This window comes from Apodemus sylvaticus, chromosome 23 (genome assembly GCF_947179515.1).
Source record: "Apodemus sylvaticus chromosome 23, mApoSyl1.1, whole genome shotgun sequence".
NCBI classification, from domain to species: domain Eukaryota; kingdom Metazoa; phylum Chordata; class Mammalia; order Rodentia; family Muridae; genus Apodemus; species Apodemus sylvaticus.
In genome coordinates, this window is record NC_067494.1 from 46,843,421 (window position 1) to 46,858,994 (window position 15,574).

The 15,574-nt window shown below is 41.8% G+C and overlaps 1 protein-coding gene across 9 annotated transcripts in view; it reads left to right on the forward strand.

Annotated features, from left to right (window-relative positions):
- Window positions 1-15,574, forward strand: part of Afdn (afadin, adherens junction formation factor) — a 124,264-nt gene that overhangs the window by 73,263 nt on the left and 35,427 nt on the right. For all 9 annotated transcript variants that reach the window (XM_052169290.1, XM_052169293.1, XM_052169294.1 and 6 more), the window contains 6 exons: window positions 303-397; window positions 1,496-1,761; window positions 3,257-3,400; window positions 5,695-5,893; window positions 9,918-10,021; window positions 11,785-11,871. In XM_052169290.1, the coding sequence (XP_052025250.1) occupies window positions 303-397; window positions 1,496-1,761; window positions 3,257-3,400; window positions 5,695-5,893; window positions 9,918-10,021; window positions 11,785-11,871 (895 nt within the window). The remainder of the gene's footprint in view (window positions 1-302; window positions 398-1,495; window positions 1,762-3,256; window positions 3,401-5,694; window positions 5,894-9,917; window positions 10,022-11,784; window positions 11,872-15,574) is intronic.

Consider the following 15,574-nt stretch of genomic DNA (forward strand, 5'->3'; position numbering starts at 1 on the left):
GTAAGGAGCACCCCGGGAAGAATGCGTTTATATGCTCCGCGGGCTGCTCTCAGAGCCCGTCTTAGAGAGTTTACTAGCTCTAATGGAAGGTGCTTGAGTGCCAAGAAGCACAGGAGACTGTGTTCACTTGAGAGCAGTGTGCTCTGGAACAACTGCTTCCAGGTGTTGTGAGTGTTCCAGAGTACGGTTTTTGTTATTTTTAATGGAAAATATTCTTAAAGAATACAGATTGTCTCAAATTGTAAAAGATCTAACACTGTGTGCGACCTGCTCAGGTGATTAAACTGTTTGTGTGTTTTCAGGTACTTGGTTCATTGCCTTCAGTCAGAGCTTAATAACTACATGCCAGCCTTTCTGGATGATCCTGAGGAGAACAGTCTGCAAAGACCAAAAATAGGTTAGGGCCTGTGTGCCTCCCCTAACATTTAACTTGGATTTATTCTTAAGTCTTTATTTTTATTTTAAATGTATGTATGTTCTGACTGCATTTTTGTCTGTATACCATATATGAGCCACACTCGGAGGCCAGAAGAAGGTGTCTGATCGAGTAGGACTGGAATTAAAGACTGTTTTGAACCACCATGTGGGTGCTGGGAATTGAACTTGGGCCCTCTGAAAGAGCAGCCAGTGTTCTTAATCACTGAGCCACCTCTCCAGTTACTAGTTTTATCAACCTTTTGGTGCCACCGACCTCTGTCTGTGTCATAGGCCTAGCAAGCTTCTGCTGCGCCGCTCTCCTAAGGGCCTGTATTTTAATTTTTTATGTATGTGAGCTTTGACTGCTTGTATGTGTGGCCTCCAGCAGAGGCCAGCCAAGGCCATGGGATTTCCTGGAACTAGAGCTGTGACTACATGGCTCTTGTGTCATGTAGGGTGCTTGGAACCAAACCTGGGTCTGCAAGAGCAGCAGGTTCCAAGCTCCCTCTCCAGCCCAAAGTTTATCTTAATGTGCAGTATATTGTAAGGAATGTCTTTCGTTTTTTAAGATGTATTTTTGTGTTATGTGTTTGTGTGAGTATATGCAGTGAGTACCCAAGGAAGCCAGAAGAGGACATCAGAGTCCATAGAATTGGAGTATAAGCAGCAGGGAAGCAAGCTTGGGTCCTGTGGAAGAACACTTCTGCAGCACGGTGCTCTGGTGCTGCAGCACAGTGCTCTCAGCTCTGAAGCTGTCCTCCCAGCCCCAAAGCTGCTTCTTAGATGAGTGCCCTATTGTAGCTTTGAGGTGACGTCCAAGGAGCTGTCTGTCAGACTTAGGAGTAATTTTCACTTTTGCTTTGCTTCTTTAAAAGTTGTTTAGGTAAATTTATCTGCATAGTGGTTAGAAACTGTATGTGTTTAAGACCACACCCCTGCTTTCTGTTTGAATTTGGTATTTGTAACTGGTTTGACACACGTGTGAATTGCTGTGACTACCTTTGTCTAAAGTTGGTATGACTCGGAAGGTTCTGCAGTGACGTGTGGCCCCTGACGTTTTGTTCCCTGTCCTGAACAGATGACGTGCTACATACACTCACAGGAGCCATGTCCTTGTTGCGGCGCTGCAGAGTCAATGCTGCCTTGACCATCCAGCTGTTCTCTCAGCTTTTCCACTTCATCAATATGTGGCTGTTCAACAGACTGGTGACTGACCCAGATTCAGGCCTGTGTTCCCACTACTGGGGCGCAATTATCCGCCAGCAGCTGGGGCATATTGAAGCTTGGGCGGAGAAGCAGGGACTAGAGCTGGCAGCTGACTGTCACTTGAGCAGGATCGTGCAGGTGTGGATAGTGGTTGTATTCCATTCTCCTTGCTTTGCCCTCTTCCCTGCCTGTACATTTTCATATGATCAGTGAGAACTTGGGCTGATAGAGTTTTTTTTTTTTTTTAATGTGTACAGTCAAGCAGTGCTGTGGTAGTTAAAGTAGCCTCCTGGCTGCTGTAACAAGCCAGCTAAAACGAAATGTCTCAGCAGACGTTTATTGTCTCCCGTTTCTGGTTGAAATCAAGGTGCGGCCTCTGAGGGACTTGAATATAAATTGGTTCTTTCAGCCCCTGGCAGTTTACACACAACTTAGGCATTCTTTGGCCAGTCTTTGCCATAGACTCAAGTGGCATTCTTGGGTATATGTCTGTCCAAGTGCCTGGTTTATACAGGGGCATCAGTGAAACTGGCCTCCTTTTAACCAGCTGTATGCACAGGGCCCTCCTCTGTAGGACTCTGGCCTCTAGCATCATCAGAATCTCAAGGACATGGTTCATTCTGTAACAAGGTGTGTAAACAGTAGGACAGAAATATCACTGGCATGTTCTTTTTTATGAGACCAGCAAAATAGATTTTACTGAAGGATAAATGTTGATTTTAAAATGGACAGTAGTTAACTGTTTAGATGCCAAGTCATAGTCTACTAAAGGGAAAGCTTTAGATACCAAAGTCTAGGAACTGGTGTTTATAACTAAGGACATGAGTTATATGCAGCCTCAAAACTTAGAATAATTTAAAACATTTATTCTAAATGTATTTATTAACTTTTTTTTTTAGTACCACTAATTTTTATTATTTTATGTATTAAATAACATGTAAAAGATCAAAAGAATACAAGAATTTACAATATAGTCAGCACTTTAAAAAACTCTAGATTTGAGAAAAATTCTTTCATTATAAGATAGGATCTGAAACACATTTAGAAAAATTATTTTGAAAATTAAAAAAAAGATATTTAGATCAGATCTTTCATGCAAGTTAACTTTTGTTTTTATTGCCTTTCATATCCTCTAAAGATATTTAGTAACCCAAGAAGCTGGCTAGCTCTCAACTTTTATCAAAATTCATATTAGCAAAACTATCAGGTTCCTATAAATAATTATCTGGATTGCTGTATATATATATTCAAACTTTCAAAGAGACTGTTTAAAAGACTGTATAAACATTGGTAATTGAATCCAATTATATTAAAAACATAAAAACTAAATTAAAACCTAACAGTCTGTTTAAAAGCTACAAAAGTATGCTTGTAGTTTAGTGTATATAGTTAAACGTTAGTGCCTCTTTAAAAGTATTTTGCATTTCAGAACCAAATTAGCAAATTATTGCCTTTACAATGGTTACATGCTGGTATTTTTGTTTTGTGGTGCTGGAGATTTGAACCTTGGGCTTTACACATGATATTGAATGTGAGGTCTTTTATAAGCTACACTGTCAGCTTTTCAAAGAGTGTCTTTCAAAGAAAAAATACTTTAAATATCTTACTGCATGATCTTTGTTCTTTTAAATAGGCGACTACATTGCTTACGATGGATAAGTATGTACCTGAGGACATCCCAAACATAAACAGCACATGCTTTAAGTTAAATTCCCTGCAGCTTCAAGCCTTGTTACAGAACTACCACTGTGCACCTGATGAGCCTTTTATTCCTACGGTATGTGAGTGTTTATTGTACCACAGGGTGTGGGCGTGTCTGCACAGGAGAATTGGGGTGAGGGGGAGAAGAAAAGCAAAGATGCTCACTAGTGTATCCGTGTTAGCTTACCTGAAACCGTCTCATGGGCTCATTTTACTTTGAAGCTTCAGCTGTTCAGTGCAAAGACTAGAGACTGTATACACAGTAGAAGTAAGAAATGATTTGATTCAGGGAATTGTTTCTTGGCAAGTCTTTCAAGAACTAGAGGGAAGGGGGTTGAGTTCATACCTCCATGCCTGAGTACCAGAGAGCCAGAGCTGCTGCTGGAGAATGCTTTTTATATGCCATGTGTGCACTCGTGCTGTCAGAAACAGCATCAGTCTTCACTAGATAGCAGCCATACATTAGTGTCTGATTGTAACAACCAAAGTCTCCTCCAGAAGAAAGTCTGGAACTGTGGGAATTCTGACCTTCTTCTATAAGAAGGACTTCAAGGTGAGAAACCCATCGTGTGTGTGTGTGTGTGTGTGTGTGTGTGTGTGTGTGTGTGTGTGTGTGTGTGTGTGTGTGTGTGAGAGAGAGAGAGAGAGAGAGAGAGAGAGAGAGAGAGAGCTGTGCTACAAATGCTACCATCTTAAGTCAATACCTGAGAGACAGTTTGAAAGAGGAAAGATTTGGACTCAGGATTTCTGAGTTTCAGTCCATGATCAACTTGTTTCATGATTACGGGTTGTAGTAGGGCAGAGAACATCATTACAAAGAAGATGCTGTGGAGGAGAGCCGCTTCCTTCCTGCAGCCAGGGGACAGAAATTGCAGCAGTATGTCCTTTGCTCTTGACATCTTAAACTTAGAGCAACTGAGAACTCATACTAGCACTTCAGGACCTAGGGTGAGCTCAGTACCATTCTGTAGTGGGGTGGGGAGGACTCAAAGCACTTCTTTTCCTGAAGAATGTCTAAGCAGATAGCATGGGGATTGGGAAGCTCTCCTTTGCTGGGATAGACTGTAAGTTGCCCATGTTCCTGTAAGTAATCCCTTTTAATTGTTTACCGTGCCAGTCTTGGGCGGAATCATTTCTTGACCCATTCTTATCCTCTCTATACAGAGATAGTATATATGGACTCCTCAGGGGGGAAAATCATTCAAAGACGGGAAGGGGCCATGGCAAGATAAAATTCTTTAAAGATAGACCCCATCCCACCCTGGTGACCTTTTTCTAACTAGACCCCATTTTCCCTAGTTCTACCACTTCACAATAACCTATTCAAGTATGAATTCCCCAACTATTAATCCATTGATGAATACAAGAGCCCTTTGGATCTAATCGTTGCCTCAAAGCCTCGCCTATGAGAATAGGACAGCAAGCCCTTCTGTCAGTACATATACATTTAGGAGGATGCAACACTTCTACACCATAACATCTACCATCCGAGCCAGCTGTGTAGAGAAGATTATGCTAGTTGGTGGACAAATGAACGCATACTGAGTTTTAATGAAAGGCAGGTACAGAATAGCCAAACACTGGAAATCTCCCCAGCAGCAGTATACTGTACCAGAAAGTCATGCTACAGTGATGGGAAGGAATTGTGGTTGCCATCACAACGTGAGTGAGTGTTATATGATGCACTTGTTGCAGAAGAAACCATATGCAAAGTCTATACAGTGGCTTCTAGCAGTTCATTTCAATAAGACTTACTGTGACATTATAAATAAACCTAGACTTTTGTTCCCTACGTGGGAAAAGAAAATGATGGTAGAGCCCAGGACTCTCTCTATGGGGCTGCTCTGCACCCCAGATGGAAGTTGTGGGGAAATGTGCTGGGATCCTCATGATAATGAGCCTCAGAATGAAGAGCTTTGCGTGTTTGCTTTCTCCCCGCCCTCCACCGCCATGTGCATTTGTGTGTTAGTAACATATCTTGTAAATCATCCACAGACTCCCAATTCAGCAGCTCTTCTACTGGTAGACTTCTAAGCTAGATATTTTTCCTGTGTTTTTGTTATTTTCTCATTCATTTTGTGAGGTTTCCCCTGTAGTATTGTATGTACTATAAAATAATAGTTCACAGCTTAATAACAATGTGTTAAAGAGTTATACAAATCAACTGCTTTGGGAAAAAGAACATCAGGTGTTAAAATAGTGTTTTAAAGCCTTCTGTTCATGTGCATGTCTTTAAGTGGTCTGGCATACAGGTACTTTGTAAAGCCTGCTCTACATGTCCTGTTGCTCTCCTGAGGTCACATCTGTGAGATATGGAGTGGCTTCCCATCGGTGAGCATTTCTTCATGAGTCCACATTTGTTCTCTGCAGGATCTCATAGAAAATGTCGTGGCTGTTGCTGAGAACACAGCTGATGAACTTGCCCGAAGTGATGGCAGAGACGTGCAGTTGGAGGAGGACCCTGACTTACAACTGCCTTTTCTTTTGCCAGAAGATGGCTATTCCTGTGATGTTGTCAGAAACATTCCAAACGGTTTACAAGAATTTTTAGACCCTCTGTGCCAGAGAGGTAAATACCACTTGTCACACCTCAGTTGGATCTCCAGCTGGGTTCAAGTAGGCATTGCTGGCTCTCTGAATAACAGGCCTGTGGAATTGTACCAGGTCTCCTGAGGAAGCTGTGTTCCTATGACTCAAGAGGAGTTTCACTGAGATGAAAGATCTTGCATGTTCAGGCATGACCCCATGTGGGTGCATTGTCTCCCTTGACTGAGCGCCCGGTCTCTTCCCACATGGTGCTGTAACAAAGCGTCTTTGACCACACCTCTCTCCTGGCATGGAAATCAGCCAAGGACCCCTGGGTTCTGAGGGATCCGGCCCACTGCCAGCCAGCTGGACTGTCCTGGACAGCTACCCTTGCCTTAGTTCCTTCCTTATAAGTCAGTCCAAGAGCTCAGAGAACTGGACAGGCTGCCTTTAGGGGAGGGCTCTGTGTAGATTCTGAGGCCACCACACCATGCAGACTTGAATCAGTCTCCAGCTTTTCCCTGATTGCTTCTATGACCTTTGATAGACTCTTTTGCTGGTGTATATCAATTTTTTAAAAACACCACTATTTTTCTTTAAAGCATAGCTTTGAAACCAATCAAATTCTACTTGTACTCTGCTACATTTTCTTTTTTTTCATGATGTAGAGAATAACATGTAAGTAGGAAGATAGGCCCAAAGTATAGGAGCTCAGTTAAATAACAGATAGTAAGGCCATCAGAGGCGCTGTGGCCATAGACAAGTATAGTGAGTGTGATTGTTTTACCTGACTGTTCACTCACCACAGTAAATATGATTCATATCTTCAAAAGTATAGTGAGAAAAGATCATTCCATTGAAAGGCTGTCTCTTCTCATGAATTGTGTTGCTGGCAAAACAGTTTGTACTTTAGTCTTCCTAGCAGGTCTGCTGTTCTCAGAGACACAAGGTCCAAGGTCAGGGAAGCAGAGGTGAGGTCATTTAAGAAATCTGTGAAGTTTGAGGACCATGAATAAGTTTAGACCTGAAGGGCCCTCATTCATGGCACAGGCAAACCAGATGGCGAGGAGGCTATGGCCAGGCTTCAATAGTCTGGAATGGAAGAACTCAAATTCATGGAAGGTCCTGTTACAGCATGGGGAACACAGTAAAGCTACTAGACTGCTTGCTGTGGAGTTGCTTAAAGGTGTCTCTTCATGTGCATGTCTCAGGAGATCAGGCCAAAACCATGGGTTAACAGCGAGGCACACTTCCCCTATTGTGTCCTCGCCGTGGTGTCTCAGTGCTGGGCCTCCTCACCCCGGCCTGGACTCACTGAGGCATGTTTAACTCTGAGCACTCGGAAAGGCTGTAATTAATTTCTTATAAATAAGTAAGCCAGGAGACTACAATCTGCTACGACTTTGGAAGTGGACATAATTGATAGTGTGCCAGTTCTGTCATGTGTGCCATAGGTGTTTGCCAGCATGGAAACAGTGAGTGCTTAACCTGATGAAGAGCTTCCTCACACTCTCCCCAGGCTCTCTTGGATAAGTCATCTTAGGCCATGTGATACTTCGTTTCTCTTGGCGTCCATACATTGTTTTGTACATGTTGGATGTTTATAGTTCATGCAGCCTAGCACACAGATGCCTTTAAAGGTATAAAGTGGGTTGAGTATTATGACATCAGTGTTTGTTAATTCTTCACAGTCTTTCTTTGTAAGCTGATTAAAGGACTGCTGTGTACTGTCAATTCCTCTCCACCCCCAGTACAAAGCAGTTGTGTGAAAGACAATAAAACCAGCCCAGACTAATGCCTGGGTTGTGATGAGTACTCAAGCTATGACAAGTCAGTTTCCATCAAAGGTGCAGTGCACAGCTTGTCATGGAAATCTGACATTGGAAAACATAAAGAATTAAAATTCTTTAAAACATGAAGAAAAGCAAATTCTGATTACATCTCAATGAAACTGGATTGGAACATTTTTAATAGTGAAATTACATGTTTTTTGCTTTAACTGATGTTCTTTATTCCTCTTCCACAAATATTTCTAACAGCGATGCACACTGCATTACAATGGTGAAGGGAAGCCTCCCTAGGGCTGCTGCACTCACGTCAGTCATGTCTACACTGGTTATTCAGGACAAGAAGACAGCAGCAGCCCTGCAGCACAATCACAGTTTCAGAAAGCTTGTGTAATATGGTTTTGTCAAAAAAGAACCCTGAGGAATATAAAATAAATCTTGACTAAGTGAAGGTGACATGGCTTTGAAAACGAGTTTTAGTCTTTAAGTATGTCCTCAATAAGGTGTCATAAATACTTTGGAAGTATCAGGGGTTCACCTAAGGGCCTTGCACATAAAATGCTCTACACTTAGCTATAACAGAAATTTAAGGCAAGAGGATCATGAGTTTGCAGCCAGTCTAGTTTAGACTTACTTTAAACTTTCTGTCTCAGAAAACAACAAAGCAGAACTCTTTTTTTCCTTTTTTATTGGATATGATCTTTATTTACATTTCAAATGTTACTACCTTTCCTGGTCCCCCCTCTGAAACCCCCCTATCCCATCCTCCCTCCCCCTGCTTACCAGCCCACCCACTTCCACTTCCCTGTCAGGGCATTCCCCTGCACTGGGGCATCAAGCTTTCACAGGACCAAGGGCCTCTCCTCTCATTGATGTCTAACAAGGCCAACCTCTGCTACATATGTGACTGGGAACCATGGGTGGGTCCGTCTGAGTGTACTCTTTAGTTGGTGGTTTAGTCCCTGGGAGCTCTGGGAGTACTGGTTGGTTCATATTGTTCCTCCTATGGGGCTGTAAACCCCTTCAGCTCCTTGGGTCCTTTCTCTTACTAATCCATTGAGGACCCTGTGCTCTGTCCAATGGTTGGTTGAGAACATCTGCCTCTGTATTTGTCAGGCTGTAGAAGAGCCTCTCAGACAGCTATATCAGGTTCCTATCAGCAAGCTCTTCTTGGCAGCTGCAATAGTGTCTGCGTTTGGTGACTGTATACGGGATGAATCCCTAGGTGGGGCAGTCTCTGGATGGCCTTTCCTTCATTCTCTGTTCCATACATTGTTTTCATGTTTGCTCCCACGAGTATTTTGTTCCCCCTTCCAAGAAGGACTGAAGCATCCACACTTTGGTCTTCCTTCTTCTTGAGCTTCATGTGAATTGTATCTCAGGTATTCCGATCTTTCGGGTTAATATCCACTTACCAGTGAATGCATACATGTGTGTTCTTTTGTGACTGGGTTACCTCACTCAGGATGATTCTTTTTTAGTTCCATCCATTTGCCTAAGAATTTCATGAAGTCATTTTTTTTAATAGCTGAGTAGTACTACATTTTCTGTATCCATTCCTCTGTTGAAGGACATCTGCTTTCTTTCCAGTTCCTGGCTATTATAAATAAGACTGCTGTGAACATTTGTTTGTCAGTAATTTAAATGCATATGAACTTAGAAAAAAATAGACAAAATATTGTGAGAATGGACCCTCCCAACCTCAGGATGTACATTTTAAATGGTCTGTAGTGTGAGAATTTAATGCAGCATGGTGCAGTAAACCGATAGCCTGTGTCAGTGCCATTCTCTGGTTCTTTGTGTCTGTCTTTTGTTAAACAAATATGTGTGGTGTTAATGGTTTTCCTTTAGGGTAGAATGTATAGTTCTGCAAGAATAGCTCACTAATTTTCATAATAAAATAAAAGTAGTTCTTTGGTGTGCACAGGAGAGAGAACCCAACAACTTTTTGTTATTGTTGCTTAAATCCTGATGGATCAAAACATGGTTTTAAACAATTTTCAGAGGAAATAAAGGCATAGAATGTGATAGATCAGAATGTTCACTAAGGTATTAAACCTTGAGATGAATGTGGTGTCATATCCCCATAAATCCCAGCAGCTGAGAAGCTGAGGCAGAAGCATAGCTCCAGACAATCCTCAGATTCATAATGGGACCTTATCACAAAATACCCACCCCGGTTCTTAATATAAATCAATACTCTTGTCTTGTTTTCCTTGTTGAAAATTGTATGGGATTACGTATGCCTTGCCCATTTTCTAATTACTAATTTCTTCTTAGGATTTTGTAGGTTGGTTCCTCACACACGTTCACCAGGTACCTGGACAATATATTTTGAAGGAGCAGATTATGAAAGTCACCTTATGCGTGAGAACACAGAACTGGCAAGTATCTGAGGTTTGGATGGATTAGAGTATCAGATGTGTTTCTAATGAGCTGGAGATGCGATATAATTAATCCTCTAGTTGCACTGAATGTTACAATGGACATTTAAAGTGATTTTCTTATATCGGATTGATTCAAACATTTTAAAACCTTGATTTGTGAAAATACATATGTTTGTTCCATGAGCCATGTCTGAACAGTTGTATTATAATAAATGGTTTTTTAGAAGTAGAGTATTTACGTTCACAACTATGGTAGCCTGTGTATATATATTTTTGAAATATAGTAACTTTGAAAAATATTATTAGAAAACTATTTCTCAGTTGCAAAAATATTCTTTTCTACTCATTTCTGCCCTATCTTAACTCACTATTTTGAGATAGTAAGGAGTTTCGTCTATCTTAAAAATTATACTTTGTTTCAAATACAGAGATTCAAAATGCATACTTTTTTATATATTAAATTCAGAGTAGTAATTGTGGCTTCATGTATACTTTAGATTTGAACATGCATCAGAGCTGTATCCTAAAATTGAATTGATAGTTGTCATTTATACAAAATATACAGCTCCCAAATAACAGTGACCATTCCTTTTTCCTGACTTCCTATGTTCATATCTGGTCTTATTCAAAGTAACGGCAGCAGCGGCTGACGACAGATCTTACAGGAAGACAAGCACTTCTCGGGCTTATTGCTTGCTCATCTTTCAGATTTGTTCTTCGAGTCCTCAGGAGATAGATGTCAAGCGTTGGTTTATATAACCAAGTCTTGCTGTCACATAACTGTGTTTTCTCCTGGTTTCTCCCACGGGCTGTACCTTAACTTGCCTTTGTTTAAACCCCACCTTCTGTAACAGGTATCTTAGGAGTCAAGTTTACATCAGCAGATACTCAGTGTTCATTTTGCTTTTTAACTGTGCCACATTGAGCGTAACATGTGACTTAAATAATGTTTTCCTTTAAAAAAAGAAAATACTACCAATGACCTTTCTTTGGCTGCATAAGCTTTGGCCGCTCTGTGGCTACACTGCACTCAGTCTCTGTACTGAGTACCCAGCTCAGGGTGCGTTTCTTGGTAGAGTGCTGAGAATACTTGTAATGCATCCTATATTTCATTTATGGTCATAATTTTAAATAAAATGACTCTCAATTTCTCAAGACACAAAGATATTAATTCATTTCTGTTACAGCCATTTTCTGCTATCTTCCCAGACAGTGTGAAATAATTCCAAACTTTTTTCAGTGGAGAACAAAACAAAAGCTTAACTGTTTATTTTAAAAGATCATAAAGGTAAAAATTGGATTTTGTTTTTATGGTTGTGTTTTCTAACCTGATAGTAAGAGAAGTTTAATTTTGTTTCATATATTACATTCTTAACATTTAAATGGTGTTTATAACTAAGACTCACCTTTTAGACTATAGTCAAATGATTGAATATTTTGTTTACCAAATAAAAAGTACCTGCAGGGCTAGAGAGACGGCTCAGTGGTTAAGAGCACTGACTGCTTTTCCAGAGGTCCTGAGTTCAATTCCCAGCAACCACATGGTGGCTCACAACCATCTGTAATGAGATCTGATGCCCTTTTCTGGTGTGTATGAAGATAGCTACAGAGTACTCCCATACATAAATAAATCTTTTAAAAAAGGAAAGTATCTGAGACAGTGCCCCCTTTATACCCTTCTCCATTGTTTGTTATAACCTTTCCAGCCATGTGAAGGCAGTTCGTGCTAGTCATAAAGTAAGCCTCTTTTCTCATCTTAGGCCCAGCCTCTGAGGAAGGAGCCTGAGATAATTACTGTGACGCTGAAGAAACAGAATGGAATGGGCCTCAGCATCGTCGCAGCAAAGGTAATAACAGGGGCATCTCTTCCCGTCTGTGGCCATTGAAGGATGATCTCTTTGTGCAAGAGTGTGGCTAGCATAAATGGTGCCTTGAGATGGAATAAGTCGTCTCAGAGGAAGTAGTGTAAAGGCATGGTCAAGACTGGGTAGTCATGGTGAGAAAAGCAAATATGGGCACAAGAGAAACAATTGCATCTGTCACTTTATAATAGCAGGTAACAGCTCTTTTCACCTCTGTGTTAACAATCATGGGGACCTAATAACACAGCCATCCTAATCTCAAGCTGTTTTTTTTACTGGAGGATGGATTGGAACTTAAATACAGCTGTATATCCATCAAAGCATTGATGGCTTTCTCATCTTCCCTGTTCTCTTAGAATAGAAGTCCCTTTACTTACTAGTCTGCTAAAGGAAGATTTTCTTTCTTTCAGTTAAAAGAAATTAGTAGTATGACTAGAAGTTACTTTCTAACAATAGCTTCCCCAATCATAGTCATACCCTTTCAGTAGGGCAAATGTTTTCCCATGTGGTTCTCAGCATCCCCTCTGAGTTACTGTTTCCTTGTGTCTTCACCCCACTTTGACTGGTTCTCTTCCTCAAATATTCTCCACTCTCCTTTCATATTACATATGCTATTACCTTCTCTTTTCCAAATATGTGTTTTAGCTAACACTTAATAAGATACTTCATTCAACTGTAGTAATATTTTGCCGAAAATATATTTCTTTGTCAGCTGAAGTTGTTACCTTTGTCTTATTCCCAGAGAACATGTGAAAAGCTTGCAAACACCAGACAGCGTTATGCAAAAAAGAGACTCCCAGGTGTCATGATGCAGTACATTCTGAGAAATGTTTTAAGTTGGTGCTTGTCATTTCTACACATCAGAATACTGTTACGATGAATATTAATTGGAAGTTGACATTTGAAGCCTCATCTTGTGTTGTTTTAAAGGCTACATTAAGTCCCCTACTCTGCCCACTGGTTTACATACAATCATGGCTCTCAGCTGGGGGTGGACTGGGAGCATGCTTGGCACTCCTTACTCTTAGATCTTCGTCCTTCTGGCTTATTTTCAAAAAGAGACATGTTGGTACATGGTTGTAATCCCAGCTTTTAGCAGGCAGGATCAGGAAGATGGAGGGTCTAGACGAGGCTAGCCTGGGATATATAGCATAATTCTGTTTCAAAAAAATAAGACAGAGCAAAAAAACCTAAAGCACATAGTTGATATCCTACCCTCCAGCATCTAGCGGCTTACCTATCCTGAGCTGCCCTTGAGCCTGTCCTGAGCTGCTTGTGTGAGTTCTAGTCCTCTGCAGCACTGGGGTTTGATTGTTAGGAGTTGGCTTGCATTGTCACTGATAGACAACCAACATGTTTCTCTCTAATGGTGTTCCCTAAGTCAGCTGCTGGGATTTGATAGACAAAATCACTTGTTAGCAAAAAGGAGATTTTTTTTTTTTTTTTTTTTTTTACTTTTAAAGTATGCGTGTCTTAGTTTTCTTTCTGTGGCTATGATAAGGACTATGAGCAATACCAGCTTGCAAGAGGCAGTCTGTCATCAAGGTCAGGAACCTGGACATGGGAACTGAACCAGAAACTGGAGGAATATTGGTTATTGAGTTCTTTTCAATGCTTGCTCATAATGTTTTCTTACCTGCCTGGGGTGGTGATATCTACAATGGACTGGACCCTTCTACATTAATCAAGAAAATCCTGCACAGACATACCCACAGGCCAGACTCACAGAGACAGTTCCTAAATTGAAGTTTCCTCTTCCCATGTAACTTTAGATTGTGTCAAGTTGACAAAGACTACTAACACAATGAGCCAGTCAATTATTTCATTAACTTACTTAATCAGTATATTAAATCATCAACTGTATTAGAATAGTGTTAGCTGAGTTTACTGTAAAGAAACTTGTTGCCCATAGTATTAAACACACCACGATTCCATATGGATACTGTGAAACTGTATTTGAGCTTTTTAAAAATTAAGAAATGGGTGCTGGAGAGATGGCTCAGCAGTCAAGAGTACTGACTGCTCTTCCAAATGTCATGAGGAAGAAGGGAGACCAAAGTGTAGATCCTTAGAAAGGAGAACAAAATACTCATGGGAGCAAATACAGAGACAAAGTGTGGAGCAGGGACTGAAGGGAAAGCCATCCAGAGACTGTCCCACCTGGGGATCCATCCCATATATAGCCACCAAACCCTAACACTATTGTGGATGCCAAGAAATGTTTGCTGAAAGGAGCCTGATACAGCTGTCTCCTGAGAAGCCCTAACAGAGCCTTACAAATACAGAGACAGATGCTCACAGCCAGCCATTGGACTGAGTGCTGGGTCCCCAATGGAGGAGTTAGAGAAAGGACTGAAGGAGCCAAAGGGGTTTGCAACCTCATAGGAAGAACAACAATATCGACCAACCAGACCCCCCCAGAGCTCCCAGGGACTAAGTCATCAACCTAGGGGTACACATGGCTCCGGCTGCATATGTAGCAGAGGATGGCCTTGTCAGGCATCAATGGGAGGAGAGATCCTTGGTCCTATGAAGGCTTGATTGGTGCCCCAGTGTAGGGGAATTGAGGGCAGGGAGGGGGATGGGATTGGTGGCTTCAGGGACGGGGGAGGGGGCAGGAAAGGGGATAACATTTGAAATGTAAAAAAAGAAATATCCAGTAAAAAAAAAAATTAAGAAATAAATAGATTAATGAGTGTGAAAGTAGTCACCCAAACATTGTGGGATATTAGCTGGTCTTTGGAATTAAGAAATTAGAAAGATGGCCCAGCAGAGGTATGTTATAGGTAGAAGTGAAGACATGGCACCGGAGAACAGACCAGTATTACATAGCATGTTTGAGCAGCCTGCATCTCCAAGGAAACCAGGGAAGGTAGGGAGATCTGTGCTATGCAGGGTTAGAGTTGGGGGCTGACAGGAGGAGTCTTGTTGAGATCTGTGTTATGCAGGGTTAGAGTTGGGGGTTGACGGGAGGAGTCTCGCTTCCTTGTTGGCAGCACAGCAGAATGAAGGGCTTGGAGGATGTCCGAGACATGGTGGCATGCCGAGCAGAAGGCTGCGGATTTTAGACACGTCTGTTCAGGATTAGACTGGATGAGCCTGTGGTGGAGAAGGTTGCTTGTCTCTTCAAGCTCCAGTCTGCCTGTGAGCAAAGATCCTGAGCCTCTGCTCCCACTTCATAGTTCAAAATCTGTGCTCACCTCGTGTGGCCCAGACCACACAATACAATACAGAACGTTTGGAAACATGAAAGGAACATATCAGGCATGGGGCATTTTCCTTGTTATTACAGCTGAATTACTTGCCCATTGTTAGGAGGACCTAGAAGTTCAAGGGCTGTCTGCCACACTCAGATGTGCAAGGAAGACAGCTCCTGAGGCGGGGTGTGTTCAGGGGTGAGATCCCCACTCAGCATTTGGGAAGCTCTGTGCTGCCTCTTGTGTACTGCAGAGGAACACAGAACAGGAAGAAGCCGGAGGTTGCATGCCCTGCTGTGGGCATGATCTTGTCATCACCTGATGTGGTCTGCTAGAGTGTGACATGTAGAATGATTCACTCTCTCTGCACTCTAGTCTAACTTGGGTTTGATCTCCTGGGGTGGCGTCTTGGTGCAGAGGACCTCGCATTTTGTCACACTAGGCTCAGGCTCCACCTTGTCCTTGCTGCTCTCGGATCCTCTGCCAGGTGT